The sequence below is a fragment of the Felis catus genome, chromosome B1 (genome assembly GCF_018350175.1).
Source record: "Felis catus isolate Fca126 chromosome B1, F.catus_Fca126_mat1.0, whole genome shotgun sequence".
Taxonomy (NCBI): Eukaryota; Metazoa; Chordata; class Mammalia; order Carnivora; family Felidae; genus Felis; species Felis catus.
This window is the reverse complement of record NC_058371.1, coordinates 95,815,783-95,836,905: the sequence shown is the minus strand read 5'-3', so window position 1 is coordinate 95,836,905 and position 21,123 is coordinate 95,815,783. Positions and strand designations below refer to the sequence as shown.

General features: G+C 43.0%; 1 protein-coding gene across 16 annotated transcripts in view; it reads left to right on the top strand.

Moving 5' to 3' along the window:
- JADE1 (jade family PHD finger 1) overlaps positions 1 to 21,123 on the top strand; it is a 59,287-nt gene that overhangs the window by 23,218 nt on the left and 14,946 nt on the right. For 9 of the 16 annotated variants that reach the window (XM_003985012.6, XM_045055868.1, XM_003985013.6 and 6 more), the window contains exons 3-8: positions 5,602 to 5,687; positions 8,700 to 8,857; positions 10,770 to 10,957; positions 13,525 to 13,736; positions 17,463 to 17,630; positions 18,953 to 19,069. In XM_003985012.6, coding sequence (XP_003985061.1) covers positions 5,602 to 5,687; positions 8,700 to 8,857; positions 10,770 to 10,957; positions 13,525 to 13,736; positions 17,463 to 17,630; positions 18,953 to 19,069 — 929 coding nt within the window. Of the gene's footprint in view, positions 1 to 5,601; positions 5,688 to 6,028; positions 6,072 to 8,699; positions 8,858 to 10,769; positions 10,958 to 13,524; positions 13,737 to 17,462; positions 17,631 to 18,952; positions 19,070 to 21,123 lie in introns of all 16 variants that reach the window. The other 7 variants (XM_019828967.3, XM_019828968.3, XM_019828969.3 and 4 more) reach the window with 2 other exon arrangements.

The window sequence follows — 21,123 nt, the reverse complement described above, 5'->3', positions numbered from 1 at the left end:
GAGTTGTGTAGGCATTCTTGAAATGTAGGGATTTAGGCTCAAATATTTCAAAATATGTACTGTGTGTCTCCTTAAGGCACACAGAGATGGCTTTGCCCCTTTTCAAACCTGACAGTGGCTTGGCTTTGACATTGACAGGTGGAGCAAGCATCCTCTTGGGTTTGAAGAGCAATAAGCACAAAATGATCTAGTCCATGGACTAGTCTTCTGTAGCCATTGGATTTGTATGTTGGCAGGAGTGCGGGGTAACTGAAACATTTGTATGTCAGTTGGTTGAAAACCCAAGTATATTTACGTTGAAATATTCCTGAGCCAGTTTTTTGAATATATGCATTAAGTTTTTGTACTTTGGAAGGTGGAAGTGAGTTGGACCATGGAGCAAAGCTATGCTGGGATGAAGGAATTGTGGGAAGTATAGGGTCAGCCCATGATAAAACAGAATTCGTATTAGAGGCTTGTCTTCTATCATGCAATTAAAGCAGAAAGCTAATAAACTACATTAAATTGCTTACTTTGTGGTGGCAGTTTCCATAGCACTGCTTTACTTGCACGGGGCTGTCCCTAGCCTTGAAATAATGCATAGGTGTGTATCTTGGGTCTGTGCACTTTTGTGACACCAGCTGGCCTGCTAGACTTAATACTTGCTGGTCCTAAGTGCCTTACTTTGTTAGGCTGGTTTAACATCCTGAAGACACCAGTGTGGTATTTGGTGTCTAGAAGTAGTGTTTGAGACAGAAGATTGCCATTTAATAGTGATGAGGTTCCTTCACAGTTTGCATTTTGTGGTGGTATGAACCCAGACCACCATTCATTGTAATTTCTGAACCTTTCATGCACTATGCACCCTGGCTTATCACACATGAGTTACCAATGTGGGCAGTGTGTAGTAGATTTACTCTTGAGGTTTTTCCTTATTTTAGATCTAGGGCAAGAAGCATGGCTATTTTTAATTTCAAAGGCGAGTGTTCGAGATACCTGCCTAGTAGGACCAGAAAGCAGGATTCAGAATGCTCTGTGCATGTACAAGATCCATGCTCATGATGCTGTGATCTATGAACCTTTTATAACTTGTGTTGTTAAACTCCACAAACTTCTGTTTTAATGGGAGTTTGGGGATACGAAAACAAAACAAGATATTTTCTCTTTATTCATTCTTTTCAGTGTTTAATAATTGTTTTTTTTTTTTAATAGAGAATTGTTCTTAAACTGTGTACATGTGCAGAATTTTTAAATTCACTTAGGTTGACTTTAGGTAATCCTATGTTTGTGGGCAATAAAATAATTTTTTAGACATCACTGTCAAATTTTTAGAGTTCCCAGCTCCTCTCCTGAAAGTAACAAAATAAAAAAGAATTTTACTTGGTATAGTTTTAGCTGTTTGCCATTAAATGTTATTAACATTCTGAAAATAAAAACAAAATGCAGCACCAACCAAGTGTAATCGTAGTGCATGGTTTTTAAGAACTTAAAATTGGCTAGTGTTTTGCTGTAGCACATGTCACTATCTCCTGTTCCTTGTGGTATTTGAAATACTCTCAATTCTGGTTTAATTTGTTTTGTTTGTTTGTTTTCACCAAACATACTTTGAAAAAAAAGCTTTATAACCTTTTTTTTTTAACGTTAAAAAAAATGCTTATTTATATATTTTGAGAGACAGTCACGTGAGCAGGGGAGGGCCAGAGAGAGAGGGAGACAGAATCCCAAGCAGGCTCTGCAGTGACAGCGCAGAGCCTGACTTGCGGCTTGATCTCACAAACGTGAGATCTTGACCTGAGCCAAAATCAAGAGTCAGATGCTTAACTGACTGAGTCACCCAAGCTCCCCCCACTACATAACTTTTTTTTTTTTTTTAATTTGAAGGGGATGCAAAAATTATTTTGTTTGGATAATATTCTGGGATCTTCTTGACCACGTGGGAAATGCCTGGAGAGAGCATGGCTGTAGGGAGAAGTGGTGTGATATTATAAGACTTTAGTCTTTTGCCTGTAGACTTTCTGTGAATGTAGATGTCAGTGCATTCTCATCAGGAAGCAGTGGCCCCACTAAGCTGTCTTTAAATGTATTATTTTCCATGACCTCGTTTTCCTAGAGCACAAAAGCATATCTTTTTTTTTTTCTTTTTTAAAGTGTATCTTCTAATAGGTAAAATGGGTATATTCTTGGTGCTTGTCACCTTCAGTTCTTGAGTTAACAGTGGTGGTGATTCTTACTGAGCATGACTGTTTGTCCTCAGCAACACTATATTTTTTTCCTCTTAAAATTTTTTTGAGAATCTGCTGTGTGCACAACACCAACTTAGGTGTGGTGTATGTTGTAAATAGCCATCTGTGTCTTGTCCCTGATGTCTCTTGACACAGTGCTTGAAAGCAAATAAACCAGACAGAGATCATCAGGAACAAATACCGCTGCTGGACATGGAAGGGCCTTCTAGTTCCCTCGTCAGATTCTCACCTGGTTCAGCAGGGAAATCTAGGTTTTATGTACAACCACCTGTGTAAAGTAAAATGGAGCATTATCTTTTCCTTTACTGTTACTGGATGATAGAAAATCATCCCTTTTTTTTGTGCATACATTTAAAGTATACACTTTGATACATTTTGAAATGTTTATACCCTTGAAATCATTACACTCAAGATAATCCTTCCCTCTTTTTTCCCTAGTCAACCTCTGATCTACTTTCTGTTTTTACAGATTAGTTTCTGTCTTCCAGAGTTTTATGTAAATGGAATAATGCAGTATGTACTCTTTTTGTCTGGATTCTTTCATTCTACATTTATTCCAAAGTTAATTCATGTTACATGTATCAACATCTCATTTTTTTTTATTGCTGGGTAATACTCCATTGTATGGATATATCGTAATTTGGATAATAAATTGTATGGATACCACTGTTCACTCATTCAGTTTGTTGGTAGATACTTGGTTGATTACTGGTTTTTGACTTTTATTTATAAAAGTTTTGTCAGTTATAATTGAAATTTTACCATTTCCCAAGTCTTTCCCTTTCTGCAAAGTGCTTGTAATAGATTATGTTTTCTCTTCTTCTTTCATTAGGTACATTAAAAGGAAGAGAAACAGATTATTTCTGGGTAGACCAGAGTTTCTCTTGGATAATAATACTATCAGATACCCAATTTTGTAGCATCTTTGGGTACATGATTTTGAAAGCAAATGTGGCACAGACTATTTTTTCAAGAATATAGAAACAGCCCTAGAAAAATGTCTAAGTGACTGCCATTACTTGGAGTGTGTTCTTGGCTAGCAAAGCTGTACACTTCCTGGGAACCTTGGAAACTACCTGGGAGGGACTCTGACAGATCCCCTAGAAGAGGCAAGAGTGTCACAAAAACTAAAATTGAGCAAGTTTGCCGTTTCTACTTTAACTGTGTAAGTATTTGTAAGACTCACTTCCCCTCACTCCATGTTCATTTTTAAAGTATAGCAGTGGAGTGATTTCTTTTAAAATTTCTAGTTTTCTTATCATTTGTAACCCTTCTTGTAGTAACTCAAAGGAAAGGGCCTATGCCTTTTCTTCCCTGCATCTTTCTCCAACCCCTGAGCATCTTTCTAGAGTTGCTATCACTCTTCCTTGTCTCTTCCAGCCTGTGGGCTGGCCGGAGGGTGGCCTGCAGTACCAGATGGTGAAAAGGGGCTTAACGATGGGAGCCACCTGCCTTTCTCTCCAGGTTCCTCACTTGGCTTCTGCCTTTCCTTTTTCCACTGATGACCAGATTTAGAACTTCTGCAAGTTGGGTTCGCACCCCTGTTTGTGCCCAGAATCTTTCTTTCAGTGTGGGAGTGAAACATTCTTACTCATTGGAGTCTAAAGAGGTATACTTTTTTTTTTTAAGGAAGAGTTTTTCTAAAATATTTACTGAACAGTATGGTAGGACCACCTGTAGGAAATCTAATTCTGCTAACCTAACAACAGTCAGTTGACCCAGTAGCAGCCTTCAGAACTGGTGATCAGGAGTAGTGCCCACAGCTTCCCTGTCAGAGAGGAGTTTGGAAATCTCGTTTAGTTTTGGTCATTGCAAATCTGATGATAGGCTTATGTACAGAATCTATTTCTTGATGTCTCCAAGGTCTTAAGGGTGCTTTGATTCTCTTGTTCCTTGTCTCTGGAATCCATGGAGATAAGAGCTTCCTGTTTGAGTGGCAAGTGGTTTTGCTGGTAGAACGCAACTCCCTCAGGCTCGGGCTTTTATTTGCAGGGTTGGGGGGTTGTTAATTTCTGGGAAACAGTACAGTGTGTGTTCAGGGTAGAGGTGAGTAGGTAGTTAGACACCCACTGCAGGTGGTTGTGAGGGATGTTTGGGAGCTCTGGTGGTGATATGGTACCCACAAACAGAAGGCCACTGCAGTTGACCATAAAACAAGTGACAGGAGGCAGAGGTGGAGGTGGTGAGAAAAGAGGCTGGGATTCTGAGGTATTGGGTAGTTGCATTGAATATAAGTTGGCCATTGATTGGATGTGTCCTGAGTGAGGAGAGTCTAGGATGACTCTTAGATTTCTGAATTCTAATAGAAATGATAGTGGTATTCATCAAAGTAGAAACACAAGAGGAATAAGAGGTTTGGGCAAAATGTTGAGTCCAGTTTTTGTCGCGCTGAGTTGGCTGATCTAAGGAACCCGGAGCTTTATGTCTTATCTGAAGGTGAACGTGGACCTGGAGCTTAGGACGGAGGTGAGTGTGGGAATGCAAGTCTGACAGTTTCCTGGGCGCACTGGATAAGACTGAGTGAGAGGGCAGGGGTGAGTGCTCCTTGGGGAGAGCACTCGGAACAGGAAGGAGGAACACTAATATTTACGGGATGCATAGGAGACAAAGTGGACACCAGGCAAGAGAATTGCCACCTGGGTGGAGGGAGCATCTGAAGCAGGATGGAGTTGTTGCTATAGAGAGGTCTTCAGGCCTGAGAGGAACTCAGACATGGCGGCAGTTAGGAGACATGGGTGCCCTGGTAGGGTTTCCAGATTTTGTGGCTTGGTGGGGGAGATGCTGGATAACAGACCATTAGTTATTTAGAAATGTGGAAGAAATGCACAGAAAAGAGCCAGTTGGCCTTTTCTTGGGAAAGGGGAGTAGGCAATTTTAAGGTTATTTGGCCATAGCCCCTAGTCTATTGCAGTCTTGGAACTTTCCTGTTCTAGGGCATGCTAAGTTTTTATATTTGTGGAGTCAAGGTTTTTTCTTTTTAAGTTTTGGCGGGGTGGCATTAGGATTGAACATAATGATCTTAGCATTTAGAAAAGTTTACTGAAAACTCCAGTGTTTCTCAATTTGTATTTACCAACGTGAGACTTTGAACCTCATAAGAAATGCAGGCTTACAGATGAAGGCTCCACATGCATGATGCTCTTAAAAGGCCTTCCCTCCTGTGGGCTGTACCTGGGATACACAGTGAGAACCAGAGCAAGCTTGTTAGGCCTGCTCTGGAAAGTGAGTGGTTTAAGTAAGTACTGGGATTGGAAGAGCATCGAGTCATGGGGGAGGTGCTGAGGTGAGCCTTGCCAAATTTGGTTTAAAAAACCCCTGTGAACGCACAGTGGTTTGTGTGCTCTTAATTGTTCCTCTTTGGATATTTATTTGTCTTTAGGCCTCTCAACTACTTGGTCACAGAATTCCCGATCTCAGCACAGGAGAGGTTCGTGCTCCAGACATGAAGATCGAAAACCTTCAGAGGTATTTCCTGAGTGATGGTGTGATTGTGCATGTCCTACATGTGTGCATGAGAACATGTGATTGGCACACACCTGGTTGGTTGAAATTGATGCCTCTGCAATCATGGGCAAGTTATCTAACTTCTTTGTGCCTCAGTTTCCAAATTTGTAAGATGGGAATAACACAGGTGTTTGCCTCAGAGGATTCTTGTGAGGATTAAGTGGGTTAATACACAGACATTAATACATACTAAGCACTTAAAAGTGCTCAGTAGTAAATGTTAGCTATTACTATTAATTATATTCTTTTTTTCCTTTTCTGTTTCATCTTCGCTGGCTCCCAACAACTTTTCCTCTGGCCAGGAGATCAGCGGGTTCGGCTGCTGCCAGTCACTGCCAGCCTCAAGTTAGTTTTGGCCATGAATTTGTGGCTTATTTGGCAACAACCCATTGTAATTCTGGGAGTTTTGTTTTGGCGATTACGCTTAAGGCTTTTCCCCCTTCTTTTTCAATTTGTTTCTTCTATTTCCCTACTCCCCCACGTTTTGTTATCTGTCTGCCTGCCTACCTACCTACCTACCTACTTACCTACCTACCTACCTGTTCTCTATTGTCTCTTTATTTACAATTGCTTTTAGGTGCATTTCTCTGCTGGCCTTTGTTGATTAGGGCCTTCTACCAGTCCTGAGATATGTTTTCTTTGACAACCTCTGCCAGGCTCTGAGGATTTAAATGATTGAAGAAAGGGCATTTTAGTTTGTCACGGTTTTCAGGTGGGCAGGTTGTGGGGAAGAGAGCCTTTGGTTCAGCCCCTTGTTTTGTGCTGCGTCTTTCACGGGATGACTCCAAAGACCACCTCATCCTGTAGCTTCAGAGCAGAGGCCTGCATTCCACCAGGTACTTCATTTTCTCTGACTGTAATGGAAGTGTTGGGGGACACTGTGTTGAGCAGTGTAGGAATTTTTAGTTGTGGAATAACATTCTCCATGAGGAAATGTACTTTATATCCTTTAAAATTGCAGAAAGTCATCCCAGGAAACATTAGATCAAACCTTCATGGGCAGGTGGCCATTTTATTGCCTTGATTATTCCAGGCCTTTGTCATTTTGAACCTGCAGTGCTCCCCTCCTTTTCTGAGGTATTGGAGTGGCTCTGCCTGCCTTTATTTCTTCAATTCTCTGTGCTGCCTCCACAACCACTGTACTGTCACTTGAGGGTAAAAATACAGGGTGACTCGAATAAGGAAGCTGGTACTGGGTGTGCTGAGCACCAGGCAGTGAGATGGGGCTGAGCAGCATGGATGGCACTGGTCTTGTCCCTGACCCCGGTTTTGTTTCTGATTTTTTTTCTAAAGTTCTCTGAGTTCAGCAGTTAGTTCAGACTACTTTATATTTAGGTTAGCACTAACTCTGAACTCTGCCAGAGGCTTGGAAATTCATTTAGGGCATCTCTTTCAGTTTTTGGCGTCCTCCTCTGAGTCTTTTAGTAAAGGAATGGTGGGCCATCCTGTTCTCATCCTGTTGCTTCAGTTTGATTTTTCCTTCTTTGGCAAACTCCCTTATTTATTACTTGTAAGTTGTAGTTGGAATGTGTGTTTTAACTGACTTGCTTCCTGTGATTTTTGTTTTCAAGGACTTTTCCTCTTTGGGGGTGAGGAGGGCATGGATGATCAAGGTCCTGTGCAGACCAGTGCGTCAGGTGGCTCAGGGCTGTCAGGGAACCTGATCTTAGTTGTGCTTTTGTGGAGGCTGCACAGCCAGGTTCTTCCTTTTTTCCGGAACGTTAGAAACAAGAAATGGCATACTGGTGAAAAGTCGGTGTTGAGAGATGGCAGCCTGGAGAAATGGCCTTTTTATTCAGACACTGCCTCAGACGGTGGTCTGACTATGGTGAAGTTTATTAAAGTGATCACCAGTCTGAAAAGCCACCAGGAAAAACAAATGGACCTATTAGCAGGCATATAATGTGAACTGTGCTTAGCAGCGTAAGAAAGAACTCACTGTCCCAAGAAGAGAGAGTTCAGCATTGTGACTTGTGTAAACAGAGTGTAGCTTACGGATGCAGGCTTGCTTCGTGCCAAATACAACTTTGGGCTGGTGCTGATGCCAGGGTTGGAGCTTCCTTATGTAGCCCTGAGACACCAGTGGACTGAGGATGGAGGACGAGGCCGTGGCTGTGCTCCTGCCGTGTCCCCAGTCAGGAGGAGCGGGCATGCCGGTGCCACTTTGCTCCCTCAGTACAGCGATACTTTTGAGTTTTGTGGGTCTGATTTTGGCCAGGTGAAGAGAGAGTATAGTATAGTAGCTTGCTTGCTTCTTTCTTTCACTCTCCTTCCCTCCTCTGCTTTCCCCTCTAATGTTGCTTCCTTTGTAGAAGTTACATCAGGTAAAGGTGTGTAAACATGTTCTTTACAAGCCCCCTTTCTGACTTGACCCCATTGGTCTGTCCCCAATTCTCTCCCATATTTTTCTAGCCTGTACTTCTGCGTTGGCACCTGCCAACCAGGGCCTGACTCCCCAGCCACCTTGCCATAAGCCCTAGTGTCCTGGGAGGCAGGAGCTGGGTGGCTGCAGTCTGAGTATAGAAGAGGAGGCCCTGGTGGTTCTAGGTTTTGGCTTGAAGTGTTAAGTGGTTAGTGGAGTTTTATTTCTTAAACATCTACCAAAAGAGCACCCTTGAGTGAAATGCCTCCTTCCACAGATTTTTAGGTGTGTGTTTTCAGCAGCAGTCTTTGGAATTGAGAGTTCATGAGATTTCTCAGGGGAGGACAACGAGGTTTCTCTGTTGCTTGTCAGAGACACCTCAGGCTTGTGGAGTTGATGAGGAAGTGAGAGGGTAGTGTGAGCCATGCTGCCCCCAAGCCTGAGAGGCCAAGGCTGTGGCCCACTGAGGGCTTCCGGTCGTCGGTCAGACTGGGTCTCTGCTGATACAGTGACCTTATTACGCAGCAGCTCCATGGTTACCCTGCAGCTGCCAGCACTCTGAATAAAAATGCAAGTATCAAATGTCAGTGACCCTTTCTCTCTCTTTCCAGGTGTTTAGGACAGACCTGATCACCGCTATGAAGTTGCATGACTCCTATCAGCTGAACCCAGATGAGTACTATGTGTTGGCAGATCCCTGGAGACAGGAGTGGGAGAAAGGAGTCCAGGTGCCCGTGAGCCCTGGGACCATCCCTCAGCCTGTGGCCAGGTAGACGTGCCTCTCCACCTGACATCCAGGTGCCTGAGAAGAGCAGTGTTTCAGTTAGTGAAATGATGAGGCCTCAAGTGGCAATAGAAATGTGTAGAAACACATTTTAGGTCCATAGAGTAGTGATTTTTGAGGACCATGGGCCTCCAGACTACACATTCCAGCTGTCTTGGGAAGGTGCTGGCTGCACTTTCATGAGAGGAGGGCAAATTCCAAGACATTTTGGGAACTGATTGGGGGAGGGAAAACTTTTATTCCTCCACTTGTCCCTCACCTACCTCCAGATCCTCTTCACTCTGGAGAGGAGTGAGGGCCCGGCTTCTTGGATATTGCGGGGATTGACTGCACCTCTGGAGAGGAGGCCTGCCAGGTCAGGGTTAGGTGGAAGGGGAGCTTAAGGGGAGGGCTGTATTTGATGAATTCTCCTATGGCTGGACTTTGCCCAGTTGTTCTTGCTGGGCTTCCTTTGGATTTGCTTACGAAGTACTTTTCCCCTTAAGGGTGTTGAGGGTCCGGGTCCTTGATGACTTCCCTCTGCATAAAGGACCAGTTTGCTCATTTCTTCTTCGCTGTCTTGCTCAGCTGACTGCAGGTTCCTCACAGGGAGAGAGGATTCAGGGCCTCTGTTCTCAACTAGCACCTGGTTTCTCTGCTGTGTTGTCACTCAGCTGCCTGCCTTGTGAAGTGGACTCATTCACTGTTGCTGATGATCATTGTTTTGGATCTGTGACAAATGTCCACATAAATATGCAGGCTTAAATGACCAATCAGATGCCCCTGTAGGCTGGACTTCTGGCCTGTGGAGTGGAATGTTAAACTGGGCTCTGCAAGATAAACACTGCATTTGCCTTAGAATCTGCATCTGGGGCACAATCCCGACTGTTTGAGTGCTGGCAGTCCGAATTCAGGAATTCCTCTATGAATCTTTTTTTTGGGGGGGGGCGGAGGGGGGCGTGGATAGAGGAGCCCAGTATCAGAGAAGTATGTGGTACCACAGCTTCTGGAGTTTTTAGTTAAAACCTTGCTCTTAGTTGAGTAGGAGAAATAACAACCTTTGGTTTGCCTGAGTGTCACATAGATAAAATCGCTCTGGTAATTGTAAGGTTGATGAAAATACTTTGGACACTCCTTGGACAGCTTGTTGATGCTGACACAAACTGCTGATGTGGTGGGCGTGTGGGGCTCTGATGCTGGGCCTTTGCCTTTAGGAAGAGAAGGCCCTTCATTCCATGTTGGGGGTGATTGGGTCTTGTGTCATTTCTTTTGAGTGGGGTATGGTGGAAAGCTCTTCTGTGGGTGTTAACAGGTTGGGGGAGGTTGGCAGTTATAAGGAGATCCTGAGTGTATGTTGGGAGAGTCCCCCACTTGGCTAGGCCTCTTAGATTCTTAGACTGATTAGTAATGGACAAGGGCTAGTTTTATTTTTAAGATTAGAGGTGATGGGTTTGTCCCCTTGGCTCTGCGGTGTTCTGCCATGCATTGTCCTGCCTGAACCTAGTGCTGGGCCTTCAGCAGGGTGGTCAGGCCTGATTGGTGGAAAGTGATTTTATCCTAAACTCTCACAAGTTAGGTTGGTGTTGAGGTGTTGCCAGAAGAGCAACTGCTGTCCTAGATGAAGGCTCAGGGCATGTGGGATCCTGGGAAGCCAGTTGGAAAAAGCTGGTAAAGCTGGTTTTGAGGACTTTTTAGTGTTTTTTCACTTGTATCTTTTTCCATTTTGGGGGCTTAAATGATACTTCTACTTAGTTTTATTAACAGTGATGTTAATTAGCAGTGACGTTTTAAGCCAATTTGTCTGGTGAGAACCTGGGGTTTAGGGCGTTGGAAGTGGAAGCAAGCTTTGGGCCTTGTGATGAATTCCTTTCATGTGGCAGGAAGGGTAACGTGGCTGCCTTGTTTTCTTGTTAACTAGGGTCGTGTCTGAAGAGAAATCCCTCATGTTCATCAGGCCCAAGAAATACATTGTCTCACCGGGCTCCGAGCCTCCAGAGTTGGGCTATGTTGATATCCGGACGCTGGCTGACAGTGTGTGTCGTTACGACCTCAACGACATGGATGCTGCATGGCTGGAACTGACCAATGAGGAATTTAAGGAGATGGGTGAGAGACCATGGGTTGTATTGTTTTATTAATGAATGATGAATAGAGAAGAATTTTAGACATCTGGGTGAGTAGTAGAAGCTCATATCCTGGTGAAGGCAGCTTCATCATAGCTTTAGTCTCAGAATCGTGGGCTCTTTTTTGGAGATCAGCTTGTCTGGCTATGGCACATGTCTGTGGGCGGCTGGTAGACAGTGGTGGGATTCATGAGGGATGTTGTCCGTGGGTGTGGAGGCAGGATTCCCCATCTCTGCCCTGATCCACCCCCTCACTTATTTACCTCAAGGGAACTGAAGCCCAGAGAAATGAAGTGACTTCCCCAAGATGACAGGAGGGTCTGGTCTACAAAGTTTCCGGCTGTGTTTCCCGCTCCCTCCCACCGCAATGTCATTCAGATCCTTTCCTCAGCTCTGGCCTATTGTTTCTCATATTAAACTCCACTCTAGCCAGGCTCACTGTTTTCTAACACACCTCTTGTGTTTCTCACTTCCGTTATTCTCCTTGAGTCCTCCAAACCTGGAGTGCTTTTCCTTTTCCCTGTTCACCTCTGTCTGGGCTCTCCTTCCGTGAAGCCCCCACCTTAGTTGAGCGCTTTGCCCATTATGGTTTATTTTCTATAAATTGATCTTTTTGTGTGTGTGTACAGCTTGGAGCTTCTGTACCTCATATGCTGGCATGTCCCAGTGTCAAGACCAGGATGGCACATGGGTTTCATCTCACATGCCACCTCTGATTGCCAAGGGCTTCCTGAAGTGTCGTGATGAGCAGGACCACTGAGGTCAAGTCTGGGCTCTGTGTGAGAGACTGCAAGGATTAATTGGAACTTGTGCTGTGGGACCTGGGTGGGAGAGAGGTGTTTGGTGGCTGTCTGGCACATAGTAGATATTTACAGAGTATTCGATGGTAGATTTGAAAGCCCTGAGGGACAAAGACTGTTTTTGTGTTGTATCAGTCAGTCGCTGAACCTAGCACAGGGCCTGGCACATACCAGTTGTTTTGCTGCCATGCTGCTCACCAGGCTGTGGCATGGGAGCAGTGGTGCAGACTGAGCTGGGAAAGTTGTTTGACAGAGTATATCACCATCTCCAAAGGTCCCTGCTTTTAGGTTTCAGTAGCCAGGGTATTAGCAAGCCAGGAGGCTCTTTTACACAGTCTGTTCATAAGTGTTCAGAGCTCCCTTGGACAGAATACCATTCAGTTCCAGCTTCAAAGATTATAAAGTTGTGGTTTGTAGTAGCTGTGTAAAGACCAGTGTAATGCACTTGACTGGCTAGGTGTCCTGTCTTAAGGCAGAGGGGTACAGCCAGAGACCCTGGCGGCTTTGGAGGTGGTTTAAGTAATGAGCCTGGCCTAACTCATCAGATTGAATGGTAGTGTGGAATACTTCCGGCAAGGCAGATTATGTATGTGGTTGTAACGTAAATTGAACATATGCTTAAAGATGTTTGTTTTATTTTTATTGTTCTTTGTAATGGTAAGAAATAACTATGGAGCATAGGATTGTGTTTTCAAAGCCACTGGTAGTTTCAAAACTGGTAGGAGGAATTGAGATATGAGTGTCCTGGCCATGCAGGCAAGTAACTTATCAGTAATTAGGGTATGAGGTGATAGCTGGGTGCTAGGTGACTTTTTTGAATGTGCTTAGAGCTTATCACAGTGTCAGCTCTAATGTGTTCTTCAGATTTTTAAAAACTTAAAGTGTTAATTTGATGGTTTTATATTTATCAAGAGTGCATAAAAGTTACTGGCTCTAATAACATTTCTGTTTTTTCTTGCCACTTACATGTTCTTTTAGAGTATTTTTAGTCTAACCTGTTTTTTCTTTCTGCATGAGTATTTTCATTGTAGGAAGTTTGGAATATCTCCACAAGTGAGATAAGACTTATTTTCTTCCACCACTCCTATAACCATGATAACCACTTGAAATTTATTTTTGGTCATTCTTGCATAAGAATGCATTTTATTTGATTCACAATGAGCTGTTTCCTTTGCTTCAGACATTCCTTGTGTTTCTGTCTTTCATGTGTCTGATTAACTATGCATCTCAACTTTGTAAATTCAGAGTGAGGAGGGATAAACCAGTTAAAAACATTTGTGTGCTCACAGTGAAATCTGTTCTCAGAGCAACATTTTAAGTAGCAAGGAAGAATGTTTTTCAGAAAATACCCGAACTCTTATATATGGTCATGGTTTTGAAGTCCCTTCCATGTTACTTGTGGTTTATAATGTTGTAATGAAATGATAATCTAACAATATACGTATTTAATATCCTTAAACCCTTTTGGGATTTATCTTTTCCTTTTCTTCTTACAACACTACATTTTCAGCACCTGTCCATAGGTAACAAACTGTTGCATGGAAGGTTGTGTCTGCCTTTTAATTTGAAGATCCTTCCTTGAACAGTCTGAGAGGCCTTCTTCAGTAGAAAATGGGACACTCAGGATGGATTTAGTTATAAGACGATGTATTATAAATATAAATATATTAATACTGTCATTAGTACTGTCTTACTGTAATGTTTATTAATATAGATGTATTAAAATGTTCTTGTGGCATTTTTCCTTCAGGAATGCCTGAGTTAGATGAATACACCATGGAGAGGGTCCTGGAGGAATTTGAACAGCGATGCTATGACAATATGAATCATGCCATAGAGACTGAAGAAGGCCTCGGGATTGAATATGATGAAGATGTTGTCTGTGATGTCTGCCAGTCACCTGATGGTGAGGACGGCAATGAGATGGTGTTCTGTGACAAATGCAACATCTGTGTGCACCAGGTATGTGGGCAGCGAGGCCCAGAAAGGAGCCACCTGGGATGTGAGCTCATCTGCCACCAGGGAGGCCAGAGGTCTTCCACCACATAGGGTCTATTTTCCTGCTGTCCTTAGTGAGTTAAAGAAGTGTGCCCTATGGACAATGTCTCTTTTTTCTAATTGGTTCTTATAATGTTTGAAGTATTTCCTGTTCCTGTTTTTTTTTTTTTTTCTTTTTACAACTGGAAGAATATGATCCTTTATGGAAGTCCTCCTTCCCTCACCTGTTTTTATTTCTATCCATAGAAGTGAGGTTTACTTAAAAAGAATATACGAGCCCCCTCTGCCCTGGCTTTCACACCTGAGTTTAGATATTAACACTGTGGGGGGTGGAGAGCAATTCCTAAAAGGTGGTTAGTTTGCTATTATTAGTTTGTTAGGCTGCCATAACAAAATACCACAGGACTGGGTGGCTTAAAACAACAGACATTTATTTATGATTTTGCAATTCTGAAGGTGGGAAGTCTGAATTAAGGTATGTTGACAGGGCCATGTTCCCTCAAACTTGTAGGGGAATCCTTCCTTGCCTCTGCCTGGCTTCTGGTGGTTTGCTAACACCTATTTTTTGGTTTACAGCTGCATAGTTCTGGTCTCTGCCTTTGTTGCCACATGGTGTCCTCCTTGTGTGTCTGTCTTCACACATAGCCATCTTCTAAGAACACCAGCCCTGATGGATTAGGGGCTCACCTCTGACCTCATCTTAACAGATGACATCTGTTAAGACCCTGTTTCCAAATAGGTCACATTCTGAGGGACTGGGTTTAGGACTTCAACATATCTGTTTGGGACACAGTTCAACCCATAACACTTGGTAACGTGTGGTAGTGTGTAAACTGTGATATTGAAGAAGAACAAAGAGGTCCCTTTTCTTAAACTTTTTTCCTGTCCTTCCTGATGCCAGTTGGCATCTGGTCATTGCTTGCCACCATCCACAGAAAGGTAAATCCTTTGGCTTCAGTAAGGATAGGCACTGGGTGATTTTAAAAGCTTGTGACAGCTGACACTCTTCTCTCTTATTTATTACTTAATGCAATAATGAACTAATTTAGATTTCTGTGGGGACACATGTTCATATATACTCTTAGGATTTAAAGGGTTGTCTGTCATCTATTGATGTTGAGATTTAAAACAAACCTAAAAGCGAGACTCGTGTACAGTAGGTCCTTGGGTGACCTCTCAGAAAGAAGAATCCAATTTGTTCTGTGAAATTCTTCTTCATCATTTTGTTTATAATAGGTCTTCCTCGTGGGCTTCCTCTCTGCCTGGAGATGTCACTACTGGTGGCCTCTTGTCAGCTCATCCTGACAGGGAGACGTGAGGCCACAGTCTCTGCTTTAGTTGTGTTACAAGTCACCTTGTAGCTCTAGGTTTTCAGATTATCTGGGAAATTTCCTTGAGATGGCAGAATTCTTGCAGTGGTTTTATTGTGTCAAGATGATTGTGACTACGGATGTTGCCTTTTTGTTGCTGGTGTTATTTACCTGGATGATGTTTCAGTATTTTTCATACCATTTTACTTATTTTTTTTTTCCTGAGAATTTTGTTTGAAAATAAGGGTTCTGTTTGAAAACTAGTTGAACGCCCTGTTGTATAAATGAATTCACTGATGTCAGATGGGTTGTCCAGGATCCAACTATGGTTTAGTGATAGAGTTGGGACTGGGACTCAGGACTCCAGACCCCCCACACCTGTGCCCAGTCCTCTGTTCCTTACGTCATGTCTCTTTTCCTTAACATCTACTTCACCTTCCTTTTGACGTTTTCTTCCAGACTTCTTTTTAAGGCATACTGTACATAATCTTTTAATTTAGCTTAGATTTGATTTTCCAGGAAAAAAAAAAATCTCATTTCAAATGTGACTTTCTCTAGAATGCCTGATACAGACTTTTTTTCTTTCTTTTTTTTCTTTTTTTTTCTTTTTTTTTTTAGTATTTGAAACCTTAATAGTATCTTTTAGTTCTATTAAAAATTTTTTTTCCAGTAAGTCTGTGTTGACAGTGGCTTACTCATGGCACCGGCTTAGTGCTCCTAAGCTCCAATCTTGGTGTTACTTAACTTTGCTCCTCATGCTTGTGGTTTCCTTTCTGCGTCCTGGATATTCACATTGCATAGTGGCTGTGTTTTTCCTGTCTGGAGGATCGGAGCTATGTTACCGTGACTCTCGGCTTTCTGACTTCTGGGTCATTTAAGGATAAAGTTCTGAACAATTTGGTATATTTAAAGGTTCTGAATGTGCTCCTGGTACCATCCTGGTTTTGTGTCTTCACTTATTTAACATTTACCTTTTCTTTTGAACCATCGTAATGACTTTAGTTGTAAAATCCTTGATTTCAGCAGTTCAGGCTATCTTGTTCAATTTTGTCATTTTGTGCAATGCAGGCTTTATTTTAAATATCAGCTAGAGGTACCTGGGTGGCTCATTTGGTTAAGTGTCTGACTCTTGATCTCAGCTCAGGTCATGAACTCTTGGTTTGTGGGATCGAGCCTTGTATCAGGCTCCATGTTGGCAGCGTGGAGACTGCTTAGGATTCTCACTCTTTGCCTCTCCCCCACTCGTGCTCTCCCTTTCTCTCCCTCAAATAAATAAAACTAAAAAAAAAAAAAAATAGATATCAGGTAAAGAGACCAAATTATCTCTTCTTCAATGTCTCATTTTTCTGTGCCTGTTGTGTTCACTTGGGAGAGTGATAGAGTCTAGTGAGTAGAGTTTGCTGAGCTGTGAGAATGTGGATGTTCCTTAGTTCATTTTTCTTTCTTTCTTTTTTTTTTTTTTAAGTTTATTTATTTGAGAGAGAGCATGGAAGTGGGGAAGGGCAGAGAGAGAGACAGGGAATCCCAAGCAGGCTTTGCACTGTCAGTGCAGAGCCACATACAGGGCTTAATCTCAGGAACCATGAGATCATGACCTGAGCTGAAACCAACAAGAGTTGGTTGCCACATTATCTCTTTTCTTTAATATCTACTTCATCTTCTTTTTGACATGTTCTTCCAGACTTCTCTTTAAGGCATACCGTACTTAATCTTTTAATTTAGCTTAGACTTGATTTTGCAGTAAAAATAAAATAAAAATAAAAATCTCTTCAAATGGGACTTTCTCTAGAATGCCTGATACAGACTTTTTTTTTTAAGTATTTGAAACCTTAATAGTATCTTTTAGTTCTATTAAAAATTTTTTTTCCAGTAGTCTGTATTGACAGTGGCCACCCAGCTCCCCCCCCCCCCCATTCTTATTTCTGAGGCTATCTCATTGAACAGCTTTCAGAGACTCAACTGCTTTGTGCATTTTCCCCTCACTTTGTATCCTACCCACATCAGCAAATCAGAGGAGGAACAGCTTCCTATCAGTTAGCCTTGTGAAGTGTTTCAAGAATTTGCTGCCCATTATTTAAAAATTTGGTGTGTGTAGATAGGTGCCTCTAGCCACACAGCAAAGCAGAATTTCTATAAACTTTTTTGTCCTCCAGGTGTTTTCAGGACTGTCCCCTGGTAAATGAGTATGTGTTGTCCCAGATACCTCCTGGCTGCTGCTGTCAGGCTGCCTGGCATTTTTGCTGAAGGGAGAAGGTCTCCAGCTAGGTGGACCTGGGAGTACTTCTGTTAAAATCATCCTAGGTGTTTTTAAATTAATAGGTGTATGGGGAAAAGTAAATCTACCTTCTTTCTCTGTTTTCCTTGGGGAATGGCTTCACAGGCCTGTTATGGAATCCTCAAGGTCCCAGAGGGTAGTTGGCTATGCCGGACATGTGCCCTAGGGGTTCAGCCAAAGTGTTTGCTGTGTCCCAAGAAAGGCGGAGCTATGAAGCCTACCCGCAGTGGCACCAAATGGGTCCATGTCAGCTGTGCTCTGTGGATCCCTGAGGTAGGTGTGGTTCTTACTAGTAGCTTAGCTCAGGAGGTACTGGTTTTTAGCTGGGCACGGGAGTGGGGAACTGTTCATAAATAAGGGGTATTATAGCTAATGAGTAAAAAGACAGCTTTTAATTGCTGTCTCCCCCCTGCCCCCCAAGCTGAATCTCAAGTGTATTGTCATCTTGTCATGGTATATATTGTGGGAATGTTAACTGGAAGCATCAGTGATTTGGACTCTCAGTTGGTGGTGTTCAGACTTCACTTCAGAACTGTGTCATGGCCAACCCACTGCTGATACATGTTCCCGGGAGTGGACCTGCAGTGTGGCCTAACTTTGGCCTGGGTGCCACTGTGTCCTTCCCCAGGGATCAGCACTACTCTTTCGTTTGGCCTGGGGAGCCATGTAGCATGGTTAAAGAGCCACTGCTGTAGGTCACATTTCTGTGATTTTTATTAAAATTCTTACTTAGCCTCAACCTTTTTAATTTCAGGTCTGGTCTAATTTATTTCAAGTCCCAGACCTTGACTAATTTAATTTGCATGGCTCACTATGAGAATATCATTTGTGATTCAGATTTCAGCATTTCTTTTGGTGTGTGATTTTGGGTGCATTTTTCCTCCTGAGGAAAATTATCTGGGGATGATTTGGATTATAGTTTCATGACTTGGGTTTTGGTACAACTGGATCTCATGGTTTGGTATTAACAGCTATGCAGTTCAGTGATCCAGGCTGAATGCAGAGAGGATACCTTATTTATCTTGGTAATTTTCCACTTTGAATGTAATAATCTTTTCTGATTGAAGAGAATGGTATTCTTCAGTGAGAGAGGTACTAAAATTAGTTTCTATTTACTCCATTGTTCACAAACTATTTAAATTAAGATTTTCAGTCTTTACCACTTCATTGTGGGCCAGAGGTATATTAGATAGTTCTGTCCTGATACATAACTGTCTTTGCTGTCAGACACTCAGGTGAGAAGTGAATATTATTGGTTATCTGAGTGTTTTTATAAATAGGGACATGTATGTCAACTGAACTCCCCTTCCTCCCTCTCCCCCTACCCCCATGCATGGAGGGCATGGGGCACGGGCCATGTGCTCTGGGCTCTCCACTCTCTACTGCTACTGGACCAGAGCTGGCCCCTGACCTGTCCAGATGCTTTAAAGTAGGGGTTTTCCTGTCATAGGAGAGTGCATGCATGCCTGCCCCTTGTCGCTATCAGGTAGGAGGTCTGCATGTAAACAAGATCTTTAAGTTTCTGTTGTCCATGCTCAGTCCTTGTTGGTCTGATGGCCTCTGCTACCCTGTCTTGCTATTCCTTGGGCCTGTAGGTGAGCATTGGCAGCCCCGAGAAGATGGAACCCATCACGAAGGTGTCTCACATCCCCAGCAGTCGGTGGGCGCTGGTGTGTAGCCTCTGCAATGAGAAGTTTGGGGCCTCCATACAGGTAATCCTCTCAGTTATGATGGCTCTGTTCTGGAGCTGGATGAGGGAGGGCTGTGTGAACTCTTAGAGGATTTGGTCATGGAACTAGAATCCAGAAAGCAGGGCAAGGTTCTCCCAGCCCTTCTGAGTCTGCTGAGGAGTGATTCCAGTGGGGTATAAACACCTTTAGCTGGCGAATTGTGTCCAGCGTAACCAGAACCTTAGCTGTAACAATCACAGAGCAAGTCAGAAGTCCACCTGAGCTGTACAGCAAATCAGTTCATTTCTGGTTTCTACCTTTCTGCCCCAAGCCTGGCATTGCAGCTCTTTACACAGGCAGGGAAGAACCATTCTTCAGGGAAGAACCATTCTTGACACTGGAGGGTTGGCCACCTTCCCACCTGCACTTAATGCGGCTGGTGGCAGACCAGCTCTGTGAGTTTTGGTGCACACATTGGGTGCCTGAGACCTTAGATGTGCACTATTCCAAATCAGCTTGCTGTGCTAATAACTTTAGCGTTTGGTAGAGAAGATTCTTTGGAGCACCAACTGGGTAGTGGGACACCCATGAGGTGCTGCACCAGGTGTTTGCAGAAGTGTTATCTGAGTACAGGTTGGACATCTAATTCTTCCTGGCACCTAGGATGTGTGGGATGGAGTGTGTGTGTCTGGGGGGAAGAAGCAATAATGTTAAAAGTTTTGCTTGCATATTCCATGTCCACACACAGACAAATGTAGAAAATCTTTAGGTAGGATTATGGAGAGAATGTAAATGGTGTGCTACTTTTTCATGTTTTCTAAAATTCTGCTTGAGAAATTGACTTCTGGGGCTCATGTTATTATTGGCCTTTAGAGTCATGACTTAAGATGACCAAGATGCTGTTTCCGCCAAGGTCTTCAAATGCTGTATGTGGCTTTGGCTCTCAAGGTCAAGTCCAGCTCTTCCTCTGGGAAGAAAGTCCAGCTCAGGGCCACCGGTCTCAGTGACACATTCTAGGAGTAGTGGCTTCTCTCTTGATGTAGAAAACACAACAGATCAGCACAGATACAAACTGCCAGTCTTAGGTTTTGAAGAAATGACCTCATGGGGCAAAATCATTTTGTATTTTGGCTGGTAAATCTTGTTTCAGTAAAGTTATCTACTGACTGGAGGTTTTAAAACTTTTTCATTTTGTAAGCCTAGTATTTCTACTTTTCTTCATTAACACCTCCACTGGAGTTCGAGAATCCAGAATGTAACGAATATTCAGAGGGTGAGGCATGAGATAGCTGGTGGGATTTGGCTGCAGACCTTGAAAATAGTGCAGGGTTTTGCATGTGAATAGAATCTGTTTAAAACATGACAAACACCCTCTGGCCTTTTGGGAGAAAATGGAAGAAAAAATTTTTAAAAAGCCTCAGAATGAAAAACAAGCATTAGAACCCTGTGAGTGTGTTTCTGTATAGACATACCCACGTGAACACTTGCAGGACACAAGCAGAGGCAGACCGAGGGAAATGGAAGTTGTTTCCTTCCATGTTACCTGATGTGCTTCCGAGGATAAAATTTATGCCCTTTCCTGAGCACACCTATCCACGTCCTGAACTGATGTTTGTGAGAGGTGGGTAAATGAGACCTTTGTTTCACTTTTGAAGAGAGAACGATAAAATGACTTTTTTTTTTGTTGCCACTGACCTCTTTTTCCCAGAACATGAGCTTGAAAAAGAGGCCAACTAAGGTTGATGATTTTTCATATCTTCACAGAATAGAATGATTTTTATTAAAGAATTCCTCTCTGAAATGTCTGCAGCTGTGGAGGCTCTGGTTTATGTTTCTGTAACATCTGTTTGCTGAGTCAACCTGAATAGGAAAACCCAGAGGAAGGCCATTTGGCGCCTTTACAAAGTCCTGTATAAATATTCCGCTGCAGCTCATTCCTCTTTAAGGTCCGAGCGCTGGGTTAGGGGTAGGTTAAGCCAGACCCAGATAGCGTCTCAGTCATCTGTTCCCACTTTGACTTCCCGCTTGGCTGCGCGCTAGAAGGGAGGAGCACTTTGTATGTTGATGATAGTGGCCAGGTGTGTATGTGTGTGTTC